Source organism: Momordica charantia (genome assembly GCF_013281855.1).
Source record: "Momordica charantia cultivar OHB3-1 chromosome 1 unlocalized genomic scaffold, Mcharantia_2.0 BLBB01000001.1, whole genome shotgun sequence".
Lineage (NCBI taxonomy): Eukaryota > Viridiplantae > Streptophyta > Magnoliopsida > Cucurbitales > Cucurbitaceae > Momordica > Momordica charantia.
Window position 1 is genome coordinate 22,247,192 of NW_028275157.1, and position 23,207 is coordinate 22,270,398.

The 23,207-nt window shown below is 34.7% G+C and overlaps 3 protein-coding genes and 1 non-coding gene across 10 annotated transcripts; 3 read left to right on the plus strand and 1 right to left on the minus strand.

Annotated features, from left to right (window-relative positions):
• Window positions 1–4,720: 4,720 nt before the first annotated feature.
• On the plus strand, window positions 4,721–7,029 carry LOC111012266 (CBS domain-containing protein CBSX5). Its single transcript, XM_022286349.2, has 2 exons — window positions 4,721–5,297; window positions 5,931–7,029. The coding sequence occupies exons 1-2, from the start codon at window positions 4,963–4,965 to the stop codon at window positions 6,784–6,786; spliced, it is 1,191 nt and encodes a 396-aa protein (XP_022142041.1). The 5' UTR covers window positions 4,721–4,962; the 3' UTR covers window positions 6,787–7,029.
• Window positions 7,030–8,628: 1,599 nt separating this feature from the next.
• Window positions 8,629–12,255, plus strand: LOC111012327 (E3 ubiquitin-protein ligase AIRP2). The gene is made up of 5 exons (XM_088126320.1): window positions 8,629–8,916; window positions 10,295–10,445; window positions 10,548–10,614; window positions 10,718–10,952; window positions 11,698–12,255. The coding sequence occupies exons 1-5, from the start codon at window positions 8,837–8,839 to the stop codon at window positions 11,906–11,908; spliced, it is 744 nt and encodes a 247-aa protein (XP_087982446.1). The 5' UTR covers window positions 8,629–8,836; the 3' UTR covers window positions 11,909–12,255.
• Window positions 12,256–13,894: 1,639 nt separating this feature from the next.
• On the plus strand, window positions 13,895–13,967 carry TRNAV-UAC (transfer RNA valine (anticodon UAC)). Its single transcript has one exon. It is a non-coding gene; the product is annotated as a tRNA-Val (tRNA).
• A 574-nt stretch (window positions 13,968–14,541) lies between these two features.
• LOC111012326 (transcription factor-like protein) lies at window positions 14,542–22,756 on the minus strand. 7 transcript variants are annotated; one of them, XM_088120847.1, is made up of 16 exons: window positions 22,285–22,747; window positions 21,712–21,879; window positions 21,264–21,332; window positions 20,867–20,960; window positions 20,591–20,691; window positions 20,464–20,509; window positions 20,320–20,379; window positions 19,982–20,050; window positions 19,512–19,631; window positions 17,441–17,524; window positions 17,220–17,303; window positions 16,875–16,960; window positions 16,157–16,247; window positions 15,324–15,404; window positions 15,073–15,147; window positions 14,542–14,983 (listed from the first exon to the last, which is right to left on the minus strand). In XM_088120847.1, exons 1-16 carry the CDS (start codon window positions 22,395–22,397, stop codon window positions 14,849–14,851), a joined length of 1,476 nt encoding a protein of 491 aa, XP_087976973.1. In that variant the 5' UTR covers window positions 22,398–22,747; the 3' UTR covers window positions 14,542–14,848. The 7 variants fall into 7 exon arrangements, 5 of the variants coding, with proteins under 5 accessions (XP_087976973.1, XP_087976969.1, XP_087976980.1 ...); XM_088120843.1 differs by having other exon boundaries at window positions 14,542–15,147; window positions 22,285–22,751; XM_088120854.1 differs by lacking the exon at window positions 19,512–19,631 and having other exon boundaries at window positions 22,285–22,744.
• Window positions 22,757–23,207: the final 451 nt, after the last annotated feature.

Below are 23,207 nucleotides of genomic sequence, written 5' to 3' on the forward strand. Positions count from 1 at the left end.
AATACATTAAAATGGTATTGGAAGATCCAATAATTAAATGTTTTCTTTTTCTCTCCTATGAAAATTTCAAAATTTTCTAAAATTAATAGTCATTTCTAATAGTATGACCTACCAGCAAAGAATCATCACTTCCAGTAAACATGACAAAAAAAAAATTATAGATAACTAATACTATAACTTTAATGGAAGGTTAATTTTGTTGGTTTGAATTATAAAAATTTAATGTTTCGTTAGTTAACATGGACATAACTCAGCGATGATTGATCTATATTTTTCCTCGAAGTCGGAAGTTCAATCTCTTATATCTTCAAATTGTTGTACAAATTCCTATCCTTCATTTTAGTATAATTAAGGATGGAAAATGATATATGAACTTCTAAAAAAAATTATAATAATTAAATTTGACATTGATTTTTTTCCTTGAAATAAGATCAAAACTAAGGAGCTTTTTATAGTAGTTGGAATACATCTCGATACTTTTCAATGATGGACAACTTCTACTAATTGATAAACACACTCTCTCTTTGTATCTTTCCGATGTGGGATAAACTTCAATTCTAATATTTTGTCGAAATCCAACAACCATACCATGGACGTTCAATCATACAACTAAATTTTAATTTCTCAAATTTGCAGAGAGGTCAGCTGTCTTACCTCATGCTATCATCCCTACTCCCATAACATTTAAATCTTCCATTCCGTAGCATTTTTCTTGTAGTGAATAAAAATCAATTTTATCTGTATTTCAGAATTTCAAGTATTCGAACAATATCCTTGTTTTATCTGTATTGCAGCAGCATTAAAAAAAAAAAAAGAAATTAGCAGTTCATAAACCTCCCTCCCTAAACACAATTATAATTTTCTCCCACTTCTTTCTTATCGTGGCTCCTCGTTCTTACACCGGTAGGTGGCCTCCGATGAATAATTCAAATTATGTAACTTAATACTGGTTCAGTTCACATAAATCAGACCACTTAAAATTAATTGACAATTTGTAATCTCATAATTAAGATGTGAAATATTTGTTACATAACTATATATGAAATATCTCTATATAGTAACCGTGGTAATATTGATGTGAATATGATGATTTTAACTTCTACTTGAACTAAAATTATTTTCCAACAAAATAAATTAATAACTAAATTTTATAATTGATATTCGCATAACCTATTATTTAATTACAATAAATAAATTGCTTCAAAAGAATTAAATTTATTAGCATAAGAGGAGTAAAAATGAGGAGTGGAAGACCTTTGTCTGACAGAGAAAAAATCACGAGAGAGAATTATCTCAATATTGATATTCTATAAAAGCTTCACTCGCTCCTCTTCGAGGTGTGTTTTGGTCGGTGCAGTGCATGGGATCTCAATCTTTACACAGATGGGCTTCAAATGCAGCCCATTATGAAATTTCAAAATGCAACATGTTCCAAGGGAGAAAATGACATTTTTTCTCTCTTTCTTTTTCTCACTCCAACCAATGAAGGTGGAAATTAAAAGTTCTAATCTGGGTTGTCTTTTCAGCTATGTTCAAGTTGATGGGAGAAAAATGACTGTAACTCTTGTATCTTCATGTTTGATTAAGTCCGTGAAGGTCGATTGGCACTATACAAAGTAACTCTCCAAACAAGGTGTGTGAATGCAAGTAGGAGACCTACAAAACAAATTAAGTACTTCAATGCTCAAGTAATACTCAAGTAATAGTTGGCTGATCTATCTACTCGAGAAGTATAGTTTTCTGTACCTAAAAAATGAGGCGGGAGGTCTCTATTTATAGACTTAACTTCTAATAGGACCTCCAACAGGCATCCAATGGCTCTCCTACAGTTTGAGATCAATCACGACTTGTTGTCGTGGATTCTATTTGAGGTTGGCGTCTACTGAAGTTAGCATGGATCGGCTAATATCTCAGATGGCCCAGGTACGAGGTTATACTTGTCTCACTATTTGGGTACTTAAATTTGATAGATAAGATGGAGGAAATATAAGACAAAAGAAACATATAGTATTGGAGATGATTTTTCACCAGCCACATGTCTGATAAGTACTGAGTCAGCATGGTGACTCACATACCTCTAAATTTGTCTTTCGATAAAAAAAAAATTATATATAAAAGGTTAAGATTTTAAGGTTTTTCTCTCTAATGTGTGTCACACATATATTTTGGGAAAGTTATTAGATATGAAAGGTTGGAACATGAAACTTCTCCGCCTCAGTTATGTGTGTCTACCCCATTAATTAACATTGATTAAATTTGACTATAATTACTTAAATTTGTAAGCTCCACATATATGTGAATGTTCGGCATGCTATTTAAGTAGGGTGGGACAATGACAATTTAATTAAATTTGTTTTTAGTACAATTTAATTAAATATTTGCATCGTCAAAACTATTGGTAATTGACATATACCTTCAATCAGAGATTGTGAATCCGAATCTCCTCTCAAACGTATTATTATTGAGTTATGTCCGCTTTGGCTACAGTCATGGACTTTCATAAACTATAAAGCACCGCTTTCCAAATTTTTGAAAAAACATAATTTTGAAAGAACGTAAAAAAAAAAAAAAAAAGTGCTGTCGTGGCTTTTGTGGACAATGTCTGATGGGCGAAAATATCAGCAAATTAACAAATTGCTCGGTCAATTTCATTTTTTCTTTTCAGCGTGGTTGAATCTTTTGTTTTCATTTTTCATGGACTAGAATAGTCTCCATCTCCATCTCTAAATATCTCAATTAAAATTATATGGGCTAAAAATCCCACTTTAAATATTTTGAAATTTCTTGAGACAGTTGTATAACTAGCATAAAATTGATATGTATTTCAAATATAGAAAGAAAAAAAGTTTGAAATTTTACTAAACTAACGTGATACAAATCAAACTTAAAACTCTTTTAAAAAATTAAATTAAAACTAAAAAAAATTAAATTCAAACTTAAATTGAGAAACTCATATCTATAAACAAACAATAAAAATGGTAACATTTTAAAATTACATATTAAATCTTTGTTAGGGAGTAAAATTGTTCATTATAATTAAATTAATTTCTTTTTTTTTGTTATTTTTAAATGTTTAACACTATGTAAATATGTCTATTTTTATTTTTTTATTATTATTTATTTTGAAATTTTCTTCTATTAAAATGTAAGTTATTAGGTATTTCAAAATAATTCCACTAAAAGAATATCGATTAAAATATAATAAATCTTGGAATTAAAATATCACAAATGGGTAGAGAAATGAATTTTTTTAAGGGGAAAAAAATCACTTTCAAAATGCGGAGACTCTCTTTTCTATTTGAGGTGGGTCCTACAAAGCCTGTAAAAATTGACACCTCTAGCTGTTTCGTTTGCTTGAATGGCTGTGGTCTTTTAAGTAATAAATTCCCCGATTTGATGTTAAACTTTTGATAAAATTTACGTTTAGTCTCAATTTTAAAATATTTTTAATTAAGTTTTTCACCATACAATTTGATTTTAAATGTTTTTTTTCCCTGTGAGAGAGTTGCATTCCCACACGAAATGTATGGTCAATTTTAAATTTATCTCACATACTTCATAAAAAAAAAATTCCAAACTCATTTGTCCTTACTTTAGTAGTCTAACATACTATTATTATTATTATTATTATTGGGTAGAAAAATAGCTTTACTACGGGGACAATGGAAGAAGGTTAGAAGACAAAGGTCTTACTTGAGAGCCACCTCGAGAGTGAACAATCTTCCGTACTTAGCCGCAAATATTGTAGCGATTCTCTCCGGTAGGGAAAGTATGACTCAAGTTCAACCATAGGCACACGATAAATCTTACCTTCAAACGATACTAATAACTGCCTGTCGAGTGGTCGATTGGATCTCTAACCTATAAATAGAGGGTTTCAATTCTGTATCAAATATCACATTCTATGTCGAACTCCATATTAAAGTTGAACTTAAATTGATTTGAGTGTTAGAATGTTTGCTCTATTGTGTAGGTCTTTTTTTGTCAGAGATGCTCAAGCTCTCCCAATTGTCATTTCTTGACCAAATTTGACCTCAATCAATTTTGTTACACAAACGCTTATCGTTATCATTTATTAATTCAATCAAAATTTCACATAAATCTTTTAAGTAACAATGTTGATAACATAAACTTATTAAAACAAAAATTAAATATTTAGGAATGAAAATTAAAATTTTGTTAAATTGAAAGATTAAATGAAGTGATACTATGCTTACCATGTAAGTAGTAAATAATTTAGCTAAGAATTTAGAACAAATTACACTTAGTCTTAAGGTATAAACTTAGTTTATATTTGGCTTTTAAGGTTTTAAATCATCACTTTTAATTATTTAGATTGATATCTCAAGTTTCAAAGTGAGATTTTTTGTTCATAGAGTTTAATTTTATTTTGTCCCTGAAGTTTCAAAAAATATTTTTAATGATTAAGATTTAGATTCGATTTAATGGAGCCTATTCGTCGAGTTAATTTAATAGAAAAATGGTTAAGATTTATATTCGATTTAAAGCAGCCCATCGGCTAAGTCATCTAACTACTCAATTGGATTGAGAACGATAACAAACCCAACGACAATGACATGGAGTTAATAACCTAGGTAAACATCAACTCAATTCAAGAACTTAGCGGAAACTAATCTTAAAATTCGGAGGCAAAAATTTTAGAAACCAAATAAAAAGTCGTGGAAACCGACTAAAAATGTAATTTCTCCAATATTTTAATACATTCTCTTGAAACCGCGTGGCCTCTAAGTTCATAATGCAAAAGCCACATCTTCTTAGTTCTTCTTCCTAATAAAAATAGAAATAATTTTTTTTTTCCCTCTGCGAAGGAAAATAGAAATAATCACTAAGTTTTAACAACCACCACCTCACGAAATCAAATCTCCCTCCTCTCTAGAAGTGTCTTCAACCGCAGCTTCTCCTCCATATTCTCTGTTCCTCGATCATTTCTTCTCTTTGTGCATGGCAGTGAGGTTGTTGGCTCACGAGGTCGCTGACATATGCCTTGGAAAGCCTGCGCTAAGGCCAATCTCCGTCTCGGCCTCACTCGCCGACGCCCTCTCTGCGCTCAAACGGCACGGTGACTGCTACATCACCGTCTGGAGCTGCGGCGACCATTCCTCCAAATCCGGCTCCGGCGATTGCCGATGTGTCGCCAAGATTTGCATGGCTGACGTTATCTTATTCCTCTGTAGAGAAGAGAACTTCTCGCAACCTGCTGTCGCGCTTCAATCTCCGATTTCGGCTCTGATTTCTCAACTTCCGGTCATCGTTAGGCATTTGGAGCCTTATGCTAGGTGCGTAATTTTCTTTCGTTTATGCCTTTTTTGAGGAGTTTACTTCTGCTCTCTGCCTCGTCTGAATTAGGATTTAGTTCTTCCGTTTTGAATTTTTTATTTCTGAACTTTGTGGTTTGTTTACCGATTCACATTTGACTTTATCCTGTGAAATTCGTAATCTGCTTGGTTTCTCTAGGGTAGGATCGAATATTGTTATGAATTTTGAGTAATAGAGACCTAGAGTCTTATATATAGAATTCACGTTAGAGCTTGAAACTCAATCTCAGAACTAGAAAGCGAATCTTTATCTTATTTGCCCCGTTTATGACAGAAAGACACAACGATCCGCGTTCGTTGAATTTTTATCTAAATTCACTGTTTCCCGACTTTCAATTATCGGGTTGGTTGGTTTCTGCATGATTTTTCACTCCAGAAATTGCCCTGCCGCTAACCTTTCGGTATTTCTCCACTTGTATTGGAAAATTTCGGGACCGTTTTGCTTTGATACACAATCGTCTCCTGTAATTTGCATCAAATCGTCTTACATAGAAAACTGAATTTGTCTACTGAATTTTTATAGTTTGATGTCTTTTCAGTTACCAAATATATATTGCTCTTTAATAATTAATAATTTTCTCCCATGGTTTTCAGCCTGATCGAAGCCATAGATCTCCTCCTGGAAGGTGCGCAAAATCTCGTAGTCCCGATTCAAGCTAGAACCTCTGCAAATTCCAGAAATAAAGTTGTTCAGGAAGTTCCCCCCTACGACTGCCCGCTTCACAACAACCTGGAATACTGCTGGCTCGCCCAAGAGGATGTAATCCGTTACCTCCTCGACTCTATTGGGCTTTTCAGCCCCACCTCCATCACTCCCATTAATTCCCTCGACGCCATCGACACAGCCAACATCCTTGCTGTGCACTATGACGATCCAGCACTTTCTGCCTTGCCCCTCCTTTCTCAAGCCATCATCCACCAATCTTCCATTGCAATCGTTGACTCTGATGCGAAGTTGATCGGAGAAATCTCACCGCTCGCACTAAATTGTTGCGATGAAACGGTAACAGCTGCCATAGTGACACTCTCAGCAGGTGAGCTAATGGCATATGTGGACTGTGGTGACCCGCCGGAGGATCTGGTGCAGCTGGTCAAAGACAGATTGGAGGAGAGAAACTTAGGGGCACTGTTGGAGTGGGTAGAAGAAGAATCAGCAATGTCATCATGTTCTTCATTTTACTCATCTTCATCATTTCACTCATCTTCCTCAGACGATGACTCTAGCCTGGGAAGGAGTGGGAAGGTGGCAGCGAATTCAGCAAGGCAAGTGAGGAGCTCAGAGGCTCCGGTGTGCTATCCCCGGAGTTCGTTGGTTGCAGTGATGATTCAGGCACTTTCGCATCGGGTGCCATATATATGGGTGATCAAAGAAGACGGAAGCTTGGTTGGCATCATCACGTATGCATCCATGTTGAAGGTTTTTCGCGATCAATTGAAATCAATGTGTTAAAAACACGTTGGACGCCCAACAAGAGTTTGCCTAATCTTGAACAATAACAACAACAACGACAACGACACGTTTACATGGATCTGTGTTATGAACTCAATTATGGTATTTTGCTCACTGTATTTGGAGCATAATGTAAATTCGTTTCCAGCAGCAAAATTTCTCTTTCTACAAGTCCGATGTTTGTAATTTGTAGCCAGCTTCCTAACGAAACAAACTTCGTATCATAAGAATCTATTTTTACAACTTAAATTTGCACAAATTGATTGTGTACTGTCTGCAGATCTTGTTAGATTCTAGAGTAGAATAAAAAAAGAACTTGGCTCGAGAGAAACCAACACATAAGAAAGTAATAAAGAGCTTCTCCGAATTGGTATTGCCTCCGCAGCATTGCAAGTAGAACAGAGGTTATCACACATTCAATAGCATAAAAGAAAAACAGCTATATCCTTCTCTCAAATTTTCTAGTACTGCTCGAACTGGAGCTCAGATATGCAGGACATTAAAGCTTCTCTTACTTGAAGATTGTCGGAGTCCATGTTAAGTTAATCCTCGTATGGTCGTTTTGCCTGCAGCAGCAACTTCATCTTCTCTTTGCTATTATTCGGCCTAGGCCGAGATCTTTGCTGCAATGTGATCAGTGCCCATCTAAACAAAGCTGGGATGTAGAATGAACTTAAAATTGTTCAGCACATAGGACCCAGAAAGAATGACAGAACTGAATGGAAAATTACAGTGTAATGGACCAGAATGGTTACGACATGTGAGTCAAAACCTTTGGGGGCTATGAATTTTCCCTCTAGATTTCTAATCTCTATAATAACCACACCCTATTATAACTAACTGGATACTTAAGAACATCGGTAAAGTTCAATTTGCAATGCTTCAGCTAATGCAACAGAAGAAGGTCTACTTCGCATTTTGCACAACCAGTTGCAAATTGTAGGCAAAATATTTTGTTTAATAAAATTACTTCATACCAACTCACAAAAGAAAAATGGCTTCAAATTTGTTTAACTTTTCTAAATTTTCTTGAAGGCAAGTTTTGTGAATCTCATTTTAAGTAAGTGAAAAATTTATTTGAACAGCAAGTCCAGAGACGTCCATCCGGTGCATAAATATTGCCTCCTTGACATCATAAATCATCGAAGATGATGACGAAGCAACCTCGTTAATTCTCTTCTCTACAAGTTGATCATCTTCCCTTTTTACTTGCTTCCTCCTCTCTAAATTCAGATCTATAAGTTTCACTTTCGCTATTTTGACATTTAAAAATAATAGAAGAAATTTTAAAATATACTAACTAAAATAATATTTGAACGTAAAATGTAATATATTTCAGTTATGACTATCTTTTCTCCCTTTTATTAGCTGTGCAGTGCATTCGCTTTTTCCACATTTTTTTAAGAAAGAAAATCCAACAGGTCAATTTACGACGTAACAAACTTTCTATTTTTTTTTTCTTGAAAAGTAGAAATTAGAGGAGACCTTAATATTTATCGGAAAAAGGATAAAATCAAAATTAAAAAAAATGAAAATTACGAGAAATGGGAGGGGCGTAATGGTAATTCTTGAGAGGGATGTAAGGTAACGGTCGGGAGTGCGTGGAGGGGAAAAGGGCGATAGTGGAGTGGCAGACACAAATATCCCATAAAACCGGTTGGACAAATGGATAAGGCCGTAGCCACCAAAACGCTGCGTTTCGCTAATCTCTCCCTTTATTTTAATTAATATTATCTGTATCCCCTAATTAATATTTAAAATATTTTATTTCTTCCGACGGAGCGTCCATCTTCCACGTGTCCCTCCCACTCTCTGGCTTGGCCTTCAAGAGGCACAGCACCGAAGCAACGCGAAGGTCAAGTCCTAAACACACTCTCGGAGAGAGAAGACGGAACTCGCACGCTGCCTACCCACCTCTACACACAGAGAGGGTTTTTTTTTTCTCTTTTTGGCGAGACGAAATTAGGGTTTTTTTTCTGGCTTTTTTTGGAGCCTAAATTTGGAGGAATTGGTTCTAATTTGCTTGTTTTTTTCCCCCCTTCGGGTGGAGATGTATGTATCTTCCATGAGAAAGTCGTTCAAGGACTCTCTCAAAGTGCTTGAAGCTGATATCCAGCACGCCAATACTCTGTAAGTGAGCTTTGATTTTCCTTTTCGCTTTCTCTCTGCTTATAATATCGTCTCTGACTGTCTGATCACTTTTGGGGTTCTGCCTGCTCCCCCTAATTTTACTTCAAATGCCATTTCTGGGTTTTTTTTTTCTTTTTAGTATTCTGGTTCTTAAAGTTGCTGTTTACGGGTTTGTTTTTTATAATGTGTAATCTTCGTCAATTAATGATTTTCTGGAACGTGATCGTTGTTTACCTGCCATGTTTGGAGCTGGGCTGACTCATTTTAAGTAATTGATTTTTCAATGATGGTTTCTGTCTAGAGATAGAGACAAATTTCGCTTCTCTGTTTTGTAGCTCTACTTCTTGGAAGGGAAATGATTTACTCGTTCAATCAATTTTTACCTCTTGTTTTAGTGTGTAACCGTTGAGTCATTTTATCAATGTTCATTTCGTTCTTACTCCACATCGATAAATTTTGTCATCATTTTCATGAATGTTCTTGGGTTTCAGGGCTTTCTTGTGCCATCTGCATCTCTCTGTTGTATAGATTATGAATAATGATTGACATATTTTCAAACTCGGGAAGCTGATTCTTTGTATAGCTGTCACCTACTACTCGAATGTTGTTATGGTTCTCTCAATGGAATGCTTATTTTTGCAGTATCACTATTTCAACTCTCAAGTTTGCTATGATCTTCAGCCGATTCTGCTAATCCCTTAATCTTTTCTGTGCTTTTGTTACTTCTTGCCTTCATTTCCCGGAGTCCTTTGCTCTCTCTGTTCTGTATGATTTTAGGCATGTCACCTAGCTGTGGTGTCGCCCAATGAGATTATTCACTTACTTTTCCTCTGCCTGTAAAACAGAAATTTAAGATAATATGGCAGCTTCTCTGGGAGAGTACTTTGGAGCCCATTTAATCTTGTTTCTAGCTCTCGAGATGCTAGTGCTTTTCTATAACGTTTTTCATTTTTTATATTTATTCCAGAAGCTGCATTTCTATTTAGTAATGTGATAATACCTTCCTTCTCCATTTTTCCTAATTATTATACAAGGTATACTATCTTTTTTTGTTTCCTATCCCAAAAAAAAGGTATACTATCTTTTTAATTTAATAATACCAAATCTAGTAGGAAAAAAATTATAAATTATGAGAAATATGATTCTTTCCTTTTAAGAAAAGGAAAACAGAAAAAAGACACGATCCAATGGGTCCAATGGGTCGTAGTTTTTATATTGTACATCATGCTCTGTGCCCAGGTTATGAAAATTGACAGATAAATTAAAAAGTTGAAATGTTTGTATGCTAACAATTCCTTGCTATACTAAGAGATTCTCAAGATTGCTGGTTCTGTATCAGATATGTCAACTTAATGTTCTAATTATTCCTGAGTTGTAGGGCGTCGGATTTTCCAAGGGAATATGATGGCGCCTGCCTTCAGATGAGAATGTCATATAGTCCTGCTGCTCACTTGTTCCTATTCCTAGTGCAGTGGACAGACTGCCATCTTGCAGGAGCCCTGGGACTGCTGAGGATTTTAATTTACAAGGTCAAGTTTGTCACTTCATGGCATTAGATTTTGTAATCATCACTGAAATCCATTTTATATCCAGTCAGAGTTGCTAAATTCATCATGTGCCTTGTGCTTCAGGTGTACGTGGATGGCACGACCACGATGTCCACCCACGAGAGAAAAGCAAGCATCAGGGAATTCTATGGTAGTATTCAAGTTCTGATTTTTCCATAATAGACCATGAGTTTTAATTGTTTGATGTATCTATACTTTTTGATAACTGATCTCTGTAATTGTGCTGTGGTCAGCTGTTATTTACCCCTCTCTATTGCAACTTGAGAGAGGTGTTACCGATACTGAGGATAAAAAGCAGAAGGCAGTCTGCATGGAAAGATACCGAAGAAGAGACGACGATGAACATATACAGTGTTCAGATGCGGACATTGAACGAGAAGAAGAATGTGGAATATGCATGGAGACTACTAGTAAGGTTGTGTTGCCCAACTGCAACCATGCCTTGTGCTTGAAATGTTACCGTGAATGGTACTCACATCTCTTTTGTTCTCCTCTTTCAGTATTCTATATCACTTATGGCACTATAAGGTATAAATTATGGATTCTTGAGGCAATCTACAGAGGCTCTATCAAAATTTCCCTATACACCCTTATATTTTCTTGTCTTCATTAATTACAAAAACTGCTGTGTCTGAAGCCTTCTGTTCATCTCTAGTGAATTGGATGGATGCATCATGATGTTTCTTTTGATGTGCTAGATCAGGGCAATTAATTGTCTGATATCCTTTGCTTTATAACTTACCAGAAATATTGTCGATGCGATTTATTCTTTCTTGGATTCAATCCTGGACATTCTTTGATTCCTTCTCTCTGTTTTGGTAGCTAATTGTAATGAATAATTGACTTGTGATTAGATAGGGTGTTTCAAGCTGTGCTCGTGGTTTGGCATGTCGATTCCTTTATGTATTAGGAATAAAAATACGCATTAATCTTATACAATGCTTTGCCGCTGAATTGTTAGTTTTCTACAAACTGATTATTATTGTAAATTATCTACTTCTCGATGGCATTAGTCATTTTTAATCAACTATAAAGGCCGTAGTTAAAGGTTCTCAACTGCCCGATGCCTTAGAACTGCATTCTAAGGACCTGATAGATTATAGACTTAGCTCTTGTTCGATATCAATGAGGCTTCTGTTGGATTTTTCTCTGACTGCATTCTTATTTAACTTCTTGATACATCATGCCAACCTCAATTGAATGTACTTTTCAGGAGAACACGTTCACAGTCTTGCCCATTCTGTCGTGACAGTCTCAAGAGAGTAAACTCTGGCGATCTCTGGGTATTCACTGATAACAGGGACATCGTGGACATGGCGACAGTGTCACGAGAGAATCTCAGAAGGCTTTTCATGTACATAGAGAAACTGCCTCTGGTTGTTCCAGATTCCCTTTTCGACGCCTACGATACGCACCTAAGATAAGCGATCGGTACATACAGTAAATCTAATGTCACTATTTAAGTAGTTTTTTTTTTCTCCAAATGAAGAGTCCTTTTGGGATGATATGACATGACAGAAGGACTGAAATTCATTCGGCTAAAAAAAAATAGTTAAAATGTTAGAGAAGACCAGCAGCTGTTTCTTCCCACTTCCATTTCTGAGTGAAAAAAAACCAGTCTGTGAGTTATTGTATGACTGGTGTGGGGTGGTGAAGTTGATATATAGTTTGATTTGAAGTCTTCCATGAAAAAAAAATTGTATTTAACACATTTGTATATGTTTGTACATTCTTGATGTTATCTATGAAATGCTTTGTTTTCATTTTGCAAGTTGGGTAAAAGATCTCTGTTTCTGATCTTTCATTTTCATCACAAAATTATTAATAACAAAAACAAGCCATGTGATGATGACAGAAGTTGGTGGAAGTTATGAGTATAATGATTGTGATGAAAATCGAACCACTTTTCTTCAACATCATGTCAAATTATGGATTAGATTTTTACCTTTTTAAAATATCTTTGATTTTTAAAATTAATTTGAGATTTGAGGGATTAAAATGGTAAAGTGAGTGATTTGCTTTGTTTTTTTTTCCTTTTAATAATTATGTGATGAAAATGAGTCTATTCTAAGATATGATGATGTGCAATCGAGGATGAATTGACTGTTGGAGTGGCACATTTTTTAAAGGCATAGACATTTTATATATTCTTGTGTTTTGATTGAGGGCACACCGTTTTCCCTTTTTCTCCTTTTGAGGCAGTGGTGCTTTTTTTCTTTTTATTTTTGTAAGAATCATACTATCTAAATAAGATTTTATTATCGCGAAGTTTTTATATAATTATGTTTGTCAACCTGTGCTAAACAAACAATATTAATGAATGGTAACAAAAGTGATCATAGGTTAAAAATAAATGCATTTGTGTTATAATATGTTTTCTAAATATTTTTTTTAGAATTGTGATGTAATATTTTAAAAATGGAATGATTTTAATCTTCATTCTTTTGGGCAGATGGTTTACCATAAGTATCAAGATTTCATAAAGAGAGAGAAAAAAAAAAAAGACATGTAATTGGAAAATATTAAAAGGAAAATACAAGAAGGGATAGTTAGTTACCATTGAAAAATGCTAAAACACTTATCATAATTTTGTGAATGCTCATCTCCTCAAGATATCTTTGAACTGGTAGATAGATTAGGCTGAAATGATATGAGACAATTAGATAGATCTGAGGTGGCGGTCTGGGTTGGTCGCATTTATCAAATATCATCATTTGAAAGGAAAGTATCACCGTAGGTAAGATGGTCTTCATCCATCGAACAACTTAAAACTCAACTCTATCACTCATTTTTCAAATTGATGTCTTTCATTTTCAAATTGGAAGGGAATGTCAGTTACAATAGATTTGGCTTTCTCCTCAGCCAATCCATTTCATCTTCCCATTGGTGTGCCCATGTCTGGCTTTTCAAAAATATCCTCTTGAACACCATCGCTTCCAAGAGGGAGACGGCGTCGACGTGGATGTTCGGAGCCGAACTCGTATAGTGATGAATTTGTTCTCGAAAGTCATATGGGTCATGTTCCAATTCTTCTTCTATGCTCCGGGCTTCTGAGAGTTCATAAACTTTCACCATTCAGATAGCTCTTGGTGTGGCCATGGTCTGCCTCTGGGGCTGGAAATCTTTGGCTTGTCTGATGCTTTCCACATTTGTTGGAGGAGGAACACTTCATTTCATAACATTATGTCTTCAAATTACAGTGAGCACCATGATTTCCCCAGAATATTACAATGGTTTGGAGCGATACAAGTCATGGAGGCAAGTCAAGTCATTTATATGTATACTATGGACACTAAAATTGGCCCATTTTTAGTCGTATGAAGAGAAAAGCAAAGAAAGCTAAATCAGTGGTAAGAAATCAGGATATGATTGTACATTTAATTATTATGTAATAAATTAACTTACGTCCAGTTGCTGTGGTGTAGTGGTTATCACGTTAGTCTTACACACTAAAGGTCCCCAGTTCGATCCTGGGCAGCAACATTATCCTTTTATTTTTTACTTTCTCTCCATCAGTCGTTAATTCAATATCTTTTTAGAAATAGTCACCAAATATACATATAGATTTCTAATTTATTTCAAAAGTGTAAAATAATTCTTTCTTAATTTAAATGGTCAATATTTTTTTCACTTAAAATCCTAATTGAAAGTCGATTATAAAATGAAATTATGCCAAAACAATTGGAAAAGAAAATTATTCCCAATCACTCTTTTTTATTTTCTGATCATAGTTTAATCCATTTTTATAAAGAAATAGTCACGAAATATTATATATACATTTATCAAAAAGTATGAAATAATTATTTCTTAATTTAAATACTTTTATAACTTCTTTGCTCCGTTATCATTCATCAATTTGATATTTTATCAATTTTATAAATTGAGACATCAATATTTTCTCAAACTTAAAATCTTCAACTGAAAGCCAATCATAAAATGAAATTATGTCGAAAAATTGAAAAAAGATATTCTAAGGAGTTAGAACAATGTGATTGATGTAGAAGGAAAAATTTTAGAAATGGTATTTTAAACCTATATCGAATGGTTGCTAGAGGCATTGGATAATTTTTCTGCCACCTCATTGAATATATATATTTTTTTCTTTTCCAAAAGTTGTCCCAATGAAGGGAAATCAACCTAACCAAACTTCCACATGGTAGAGAGGAAAATTGACTTTGGAAAAACGTACACTAATGAACTCAATGGCACAATTTTCTTCTCTCCCATACAACAATTCTCACACTGCGTTCTTCACCATTCCCATATATGAAGTAGATCTTTTAGCCCATGCCCACTTTAAGCAACAAAAACTGAAGTTCCAGAGGCCATGGTTATATGCAGATCTTGCAGCATTTATATATCATCTATTTTTGACGACGAAGATGTTCCCGCATATGTGTGTGTACGTCCGCCTTCACTACGAGCCGCATGTTTTTCGAGTCCTCCCATAGCAACCCGTTCCATTCTCGGGCGTAGTCACAAGCAGCCTCGAAAACTTCCTGGCATGCCAAAGAAGTTCCTTCTCAGCTAAGAGATGAATGTACAAGTAATCTTCAAAGCTAAGTGATGCAACATTTGAAATTTGTACCCTGGAAGGGAATTCGTCGTAAAAATGTGCGGGAGTAATATCGACCCTATTAAGATCTGATTCCCATAGCCTAATCTGTCAAGGAACAGAGAGCGGTGGAACAAATCAGGAATAGGAAATATTTTTTTATACAAATGTCTGATCAAAATATGATGAATAGAATTTTTCGGTTTCCATGCGAAGCAGGGGTGACTTGCAGATAGGAACTATTGGGTAGCCAAACATCAAGGTGCATATAAAGCAACCCAAACCTGATCCGTGACATTTTCAGGGACTGATGGTATTCTCTCTGCAACACGAGGATGTGCATTCTGCTGCAGAAAAGTAACTATCTGCAAATCAACAATCAGATATCAAGCAATTTGATATGAGAAAACCAACATAGAAATGTAACAGTACTGTGTTTAATGTATTGAATACCTATGTGCTGCTAGTTTTAAGACTGAAAGAGATATTCGAGTTTACATTATATTTATGAGAGAACTTTGATTGATACGCACAAGAAAAATAGATATATTGTTTCTCATGGATTTAGAGCCAATGTTGCGAAAGTATTTGATAAAAGATTAAATTTACCACAACCAGCTTAAGTTTTTGGGTTAACGTGGTGATTTAACATGATATCAAAGCATGAAGTCCTATGTTCGAATTTCGTAATGTTCTTTCCTCCCCATTAATATTGATAACCACCTGTAAGGACTTGTACGAAGTTTCAAGTCCACAAATTTAGGGAGTACTAAAGAACTAATCGAATATTGAATTTACGAAAACCCATCTACGTAAATTTTTGGGTTAAGTAGTGATTTAAATAGTTAAGTCCTTTGTGGCGGGCCAATAATGATGGGCTTGGCACTGTTTTGTTTGCTACTATTAGTGCAGAATTATAGTGGCCTGTACGAACAAAGTTCATTAGAAATAGAGACGACTCTCTAAATATTCCACCACCACCAGCAAAGAATTAACAATATGCTAAGAGCTCAAGATATCATGACCTAACGAAGCGCCATTGGCAATTTGAATATAATATAATGATACCCTTACTTCATAATAGTATGTTGAAGGGTCAACAAACAGCAAAACTTGCCTGCTCTGCCGTAATTCCGTTCTTAAAAGCATTATACAAGCTTTCTTTCGTTATTGCTCCAACTATAAGATTTGGAAGTTGATACTCAATCCTGCAGGACAGTTTTGCTTTGTTTTACAATTCTTGAACCAGATAAAAAATTGACGATGTGATCAGATTGCTTTACAGCACAAAAGGTAATAACTGTATACAACTTAATTATGCAGTATGTAAAATGTAGAATGTTGAATCACATCCCTATTTGATCAAAGTAAACTACAAGTGGTTCTGGTAAGAATAAAATTTAAAAAGAAAAAAAAATCATTTTACAATAAAACAAATCTGTTGTAAATATTTGCCGTAAACGTAGAAGATAAATTATTATTATACAAATACACTCTATAAATTATGTATTAGTATTCAAATGATTAATCAGCCCCACTAACCTAACAGAATCTATCACTAGTCGCTTGCACTCTCAAGATGCTGTGCTAATGACTAAGTTACCCATCAGCATGGCCCTCTTTCTTCCTCCTAACATATGTGAACTTTCAAGTTTCAATATAAGTCTATCAGGGGTGGGGAATTAAAATATTTTTAGCATTCAAGAAGAAGAAAAAGTAAATCTTTTGATGACAATATTAAATGTATCCAGTAGGCAATCAGTTTAGTAAAGCTTACTTGAACTTATTCTTCTTCAACACTGGTTATACAATGTAATACAGCATTAAACATGTACCTTGAAAAAAGACGTAATATTTCACAATGTAGTCTGGAAGAAGAATAAGCATACATCCTGAAATTTGTCTCCACGACAACAAATCCCTGGGTATAACAGGAAGAAAATTAGGAATTAAAATTTTTTTCACAGAGCCTCCAATTGAGGAACAAGTTCCTATAATGTCAAACTTAGGAAGCAGCTAAAAAAATCCATTCATATACCAGAGGATATTACATATATATAAGTAAAATATAACTATGGAAAAGCTATCATTGACAAAAACCATTGAAAAGCCTAGTAGCCATAAAGAAAATAAGCCTCAGAGAAGTATATCTAATTGAAATATAATTCAGAAATACTTACTTGTTTCCTTGAAGAAGAATCTGCCAAACTCATTGAAAGATTTGTAGCTAATTTAGTAGGTATGAACCAACTGTCTTTTCTACCCTGGACAAATTAAAAACCACACCCCCCCCCCCCCCCCCCCCCCCCCAAAAAAAAAAAGGTGAAGTTAAAATAAAGTAAAAAACTTGAGCAAAGGTCGGCATGTCAATTAAAAAAGTAGCAGAGGTTAGCAAAAAAACCTGCTGAAGTTTAACAAGTCCCAGATCAGCAAGATCCTTGATTGCATACCTCTGTTCTTCTGTTAGTGTATCGATATCATAAGCCTACAAAACATACAAGAAACACGTTAGTTATTGGGCTGTGTACGGTAATACGGACTAGTTTTACATAAGTTAGACAGTTAGTTATAATGGATGAGTAGAATTTGTTATAGTTATAAAGAGCATTAGTGGACTGCTATTATTAGTAAAGAGACAAGGGCTCTACCCCAGACCTTAGGCTGTTCCTCTTTTGAGTTGTTCTAATACAAGGTTTCTTATCCAAAAAAAAAGAAAAAAAAAAAAGTAAAGAGACGCGAGAGAGAGAAATGAAGCTTTGAAATTTGACAGGAGTACAAAAGGTCTACAATGGAATAGCCAAAAATCACCCGTGAGAACACGTTTAGGGCATGTGCCTTAAAGTTAAATGAACCAGTGTTATCCCTAGTTTTTTTTCTTACCCTTCCTAGAGTTGAGTTTCAAAGGGAAGAATTTTACAAACAGGTTAATAGCCACCTGGAGCTACGGGAATGGATGTAAAATCTGTTCCAGAGGTTTCACAAATAAGAAGTGTAAGAGTGTCATCTTTTCTAAAGGTGGAAGACTCACCTCAGTGCAATTTACAATGTTGAATATGCCTATTTATCTGATCTTTCTATTTAAAATCCAAGTAAACTGGCTAAGCTTTTGGAGAGTATGATGAGAAATCTCCTATGGGCTAGAGAGGGCATTGACAATGGCAGCCATCTAGCTGATTGGAGGAGGGTGTCTAACTACCAAAAGAGCGGATTTGGAGTAGACAATTTAAAGGATAGAAATTTAGCACTTGTGTCTGAATGGGTATTATGGAGATCCCTCTTGCATTTTTCCTGTATTCCATAATCTCCACCAAGTATTGCATTGATAGAGACAACTGATTTACATCTACTTGTTCACCACAGGAACATGAGAAGCAGGGGCCCTTGGAAGTTTGTGGTGAGGTGCAAAGAGAAAATAAGGAATTTTCTACTTCAAAATTGGTGACAGAACCAAAATCAGCCTCTGGGAAAGTAAAATAGGCCTTGAAAAATCCTCTGAAGCTAGCTTTCTGTAGAGTTCAGTTGCCTAGCTGTGGAAGTGATGAGTTAGCTGCTGCTGGAATTGGAGAAATAAATGATAGATTTCAATAGACCTTTAAATGATTGAGAGGCTACTGATCTTGGTCGGGTGCTGAGGACTGTCAAAAACCACAGCCAAATTAGCAACCTGACAGAATAAAACGGAATTTGGACAATTCTAAAGTCTAAGACTTGTAAATATTTATTATCTATTTTATCTAATACAGCAGAAACCTGTTTAGGATTACCTGGAGGGGAGTCGTGGCAACCAAAGAAAATTATATTTTTCATTTTACATCTTGCGATGAGGGGAATTAATACAAGCCAAGATAACTCAAAGGAGAAACCCATATGATAATTCTCTCCTTGTGCATCACGTGCACAGGAAATATGGAAACTAAAAACCAGATCATTTCGTGCTGCTAAGACCATGATGCAGCAAGTGTTGATGAAAGGACCTGTAGACCTTTTCAGGATAAGTTTAAGGGAAAGATGATTGTGTAAGATGATCAAAATCAAAAATCATCTTATGGAGCTCCTATTCGACATCTGTAATTATTGTTCTTATTTGTCAATGTCAATGGGATGAACTTTTTGTAATCCCAGTGACTCTTAATTGGTATACCTTACCTCCACTTGTACTTTGTTCTTCATCATTAACATTATTCTCTCTTATGATGAAGGGAAAAAGAACTCTACAGAACTTTGTTAGAAAACAGTTCAACAAAATTAATTTTCTATAGTCACATTTGAAAATAAGAGTGACAATCATTATTTAAAAAATAAATAAAAATATAGCAAAAATTCCAACAAAATTTAACCTAACCATAAACAAGCTAAGGTTATTATTATTATTTTCCCTTAGCAAGAAACAAACTTTTCATTTAAAATAAAAAGAAAAAAAAAGTTCAAAATAATAAACTCCAGTAGGGAGTGAAAAGAACCAGCAACCCTACCAAAAAAGAGATGAACTCCCAAAAATACAAGAATCCAGATAAAACGATGAAGAACAAAGCGCCCCGAAACAAACACACAAATCTCAGAAGCAAATCTGCATCACCGAAGAGCCACTGAAGCTAGACCAAAGAAATGCATAATCAGCCCCAAAACCACTATCCATAGGACAAAAACTGGAAGAGAGAACCATAACAATTCCAGCTAAAGAGGCCGCTTCAACTCCCAAATGAACGAAGGTTAATTAGGATTACTGCACAGTATTATGGGGGCTTTCAAATAACAAACAAAATATAATTAATTTGCGTTAGAAAATATACTCCGAACCAACCCAAACTAGTTCAGTATTAAAATGATATGAAGCAGCAAAGACTTGAAAAGAGAATTTTGTAATGTGACAAAATAACACAAGCACGACAATAAAAGATAAAGATGAAAATAAGGAATTAAGAGATAACCAAAGTGTTGATACCTCTCCTGTCACATGAAAACTAAGCTCTAGCAGAAAAGAAATCAAATCTGCAGGATCCACACCTCGCTCCTGCACCATATTGATAAAACATTTATAGAAGAGGAATAGGAGTTAATACCAAAGAATAAAAAATAAAATTACACCGACCTATGAATCTAAACTTACACATGTTAAAAAAAATAGTCTTAAAATTAACAATGGTTGCTTTTCGTTTCAAGTAAGAATTGTCCATCATTTGGATTCAATTAGAAATTGTATTCAAATTAAAGACAGGATATATATAGTTCTTTCTTAGAGGAAGGCAATAGGATTTAACAATAAAAAAATAGAACACAAACCTCAGAGTTAGATATATATTCTCTGATGATATACCAAAGTTGTGCATTTGTTTCCATCAACTGAAGTTTACATATATTACAAGAATTCCCAGTGAGACAGATCAATGAGAAATTCAAGAGGTTTATAGTTCACATGATTCATACCAAGAACTGGAAACCACTCTCAGTTAGTCGTGGAGCTTCTTTATCCCTGGATAACATACATGACATCATATTAGATATAAGAAGTGATTTCTATACTAAGCTATTGTACATTGAACAAGATTGTAACCTCTGACTTAGAAGGCCTTTCTGGAAAACTTTCATCACAGAAGAACTGATATTTGATGGCTTCTCTGCTTGGCCTGAGTTTATCAATTGCAGCAAGAAGCACTGAACTAACACAATAACAGGTCAGAAGAATATACAAGATTAAAACTTGAGTTGTAAGCAATTGAAAAGACTAGTTGCCTCTGATTAGGCCCAAGAGGATCAAACAAATAATAGCTTGAGGGTACACAAAAAAAAAATATATAGATGATGAAAATTATTTTAAAAATCGTCCAACCTCCCATTGATCAAGAGCATAAGCCTCAAGATCTTCCAAACTTGGAAGCCTCACGGTTATATTTGAAGGCATTGGTTCCCTGGCTAGAACTTCACTGCAAAATCCAAATTCATGGTCATTCTCTGAACTAAATGAGAAAATTACTTTTAAATGTTGAAATCAGGGAGTTTCAACTATAGGATCAGGTTCTTTTTATAAAATATGAGCGATCAGCTATTTGGACTTGATGAATGCAAATAAGGTATCAAGCAGAAAGAAAATATACATATATTAAGAAAGATCGGGGCATCAAAATGTTTGTGGTGCGTAGAAAGGAAATGAGACGGATCACGTACCGTCCCTCCTTAAATATCCTGTTAAAAAATGCATTTTTGGGAGCAAATGAGAGAAAACTTACCCATATATTAAAAGCTTTTGGAGGTTTGCTTGGAATGTTGGATTTAGCCTGTAGGTTGTTTCTCTTTTCCTGTCAATGAAATACGGATCCATAGAAGGTTACAATATAGGATTGGATTGAGGACTATTAACCATGCAAAATTACTGATAGAATTATGAACAACTTCAGTGAGATTAAAACAGAAACCATGCAAAAGCATTTATGTACTGCACCACAAGTCCATAATTACCGTTCTCGCATGAACCTCTTGACTATACTGAATACAGATGATATCATGATATGAACATGTGCAGGCCAACTTCCACTAATGGAAAAGAAACAAGACTCCACAGTCTTGGCCTTACTTTGAACACTTGAATATCAGCTTTCTTAGCTCTGTCTCTACTTTTAAAAATGCATTATGAAAGAATATCAAATTTTAAAAATAATGAAGAAAGATAATAAATACCTATCCGCAGTCTCAATAAATACTCTCAATTGAATCAATCGATCAAGGGCAACCTTATACTTTGAGACTCCATCTGAAAGCACCCACTCCTCCATGGACTTGGCTGCTACTGGAGCTTCAATGTATAACATTTGTAAAACGAACTTCTTGGCTAGAGGTGGAAGTGACCTGATTGATTGGAATTTTTGTTTATAAATGAAAACCTCCAAAACTAGGATTAATAGCACTTTTAAGATAAACCCGTTAGAGCTTTGGCCACGGTCCTCTAACTCAATTAACAAGAAGGAAAATGAAAAAACAGCTAGTTAAGAAATATGGAAGTTCAGCATCAATATCAAATCTAAAACATTTTAGAGCCAAAAAAAAAACCAGCTTAAGTGACATCATATTATAAAAAGATTCCAATATATGAAAAATCAAGCTCAGATGTCGAAGAGCACCAGTTGACACACAGAGCAATCCGGAAAATTATTCAAATCCACAATTAATCCAATACCAGGTTTTAGTACTTTGGTTTGCAGTTATAAAAAGAACCCGAAACAGTTAAAGCATTAAGAGGTCGCGAGCAATGACCTGAGAATGGCTTCGCAGATAAATGCATTCTCATAGAGATTGTCGAGCTTCATGGCGGGCAAGGAGGCCACCATGTCCATGAAATTCTTCGCTATGATCTTTACTTGAGGCATTCTGAATTATGCTCTCCTTCTCTTCTTTCCTTCCTTCGGGTTCCGCACACCTTTGAGCAAGCAGAGGAGGATCCCAGAAGTGTTCGACACACTGAATTTTTAAGAATTGCACACAATCGGAGCTTCCAGTTCTTCAGTGAGACTGCAATGAGAAATTATAGCCAACGGTGTAGTCTCAGAACCTCCGAATACAAACAATGAATTACAGCAGCTCATCTAGTTTGATGATTGTCGATTGACTCTCTGCTTGGTCCCAGTCCGACGAACCCCAAAGAACCAATGTAGCCGATATCGTTCTCTAAGAAGAAGACCCAAGTCGAAGAACGACACGTCGTCCAATATCCAATTGTTCTTTCTAATTAGGGCTTTACATTTTTTCCCTTAAAATAACAGTGGATTTTATAGTAATTTTAAATATTTTTAGCCATTTATAAAAAACGATTCTAATTTAATGATAAGTTTCATTTTTATTATTAATTTTTCATACACTATATGGAAAAAAAAAACTTTCATAGAAGATAAATATTTTTTAAAAAATCCAATCAACCTCATAACATATAAACAAATCGAATGTTTTATAGAAACTAAATATTTTTAAAAAATTCATAATCAATCAACCTTGTAACATAGAAGCATAACATATGAATATCTACTTTCTTGAAGTCAAGAAAAGCCCAACTTCTAATTATATTCGTGGTAGCATATTAAGAAAATTGAATTTAAATTTAAAAAAATTTCGGTAATATATTTGTAAACCAAATAATAGTCATCGACGAATATTTAGTTGAATATAAAATATTATTAATTAAT

Coding starts and splice junctions, on each gene's coding strand:
- LOC111012266 (XM_022286349.2), top strand. CDS start 4,963: ATGGCAGTGAGGTTGTTGGCTCACGAGGTCGCTGACATATGCCTTGGA. Junction 5,298..5,930: donor CATTTGGAGCCTTATGCTAG/GTGCGTAATTTT, acceptor CATGGTTTTCAG/CCTGATCGAAGCCATAGATC.
- LOC111012327 (XM_088126320.1), top strand. CDS start 8,837: ATGTATGTATCTTCCATGAGAAAGTCGTTCAAGGACTCTCTCAAAGTG. Junction 8,917..10,294: donor ATCCAGCACGCCAATACTCT/GTAAGTGAGCTT, acceptor CCTGAGTTGTAG/GGCGTCGGATTTTCCAAGGG. Junction 10,953..11,697: donor TTGAAATGTTACCGTGAATG/GTACTCACATCT, acceptor TGTACTTTTCAG/GAGAACACGTTCACAGTCTT.
- LOC111012326 (XM_088120843.1), bottom strand. CDS start 22,397: ATGCCTCAAGTAAAGATCATAGCGAAGAATTTCATGGACATGGTGGCC. Junction 21,333..21,711: donor TTTATTGAGACTGCGGATAG/GTATTTATTATC, acceptor TTTCATTGACAG/GAAAAGAGAAACAACCTACA. Junction 15,405..16,156: donor ACGGAATTACGGCAGAGCAG/GCAAGTTTTGCT, acceptor GTTGATTTGCAG/ATAGTTACTTTTCTGCAGCA.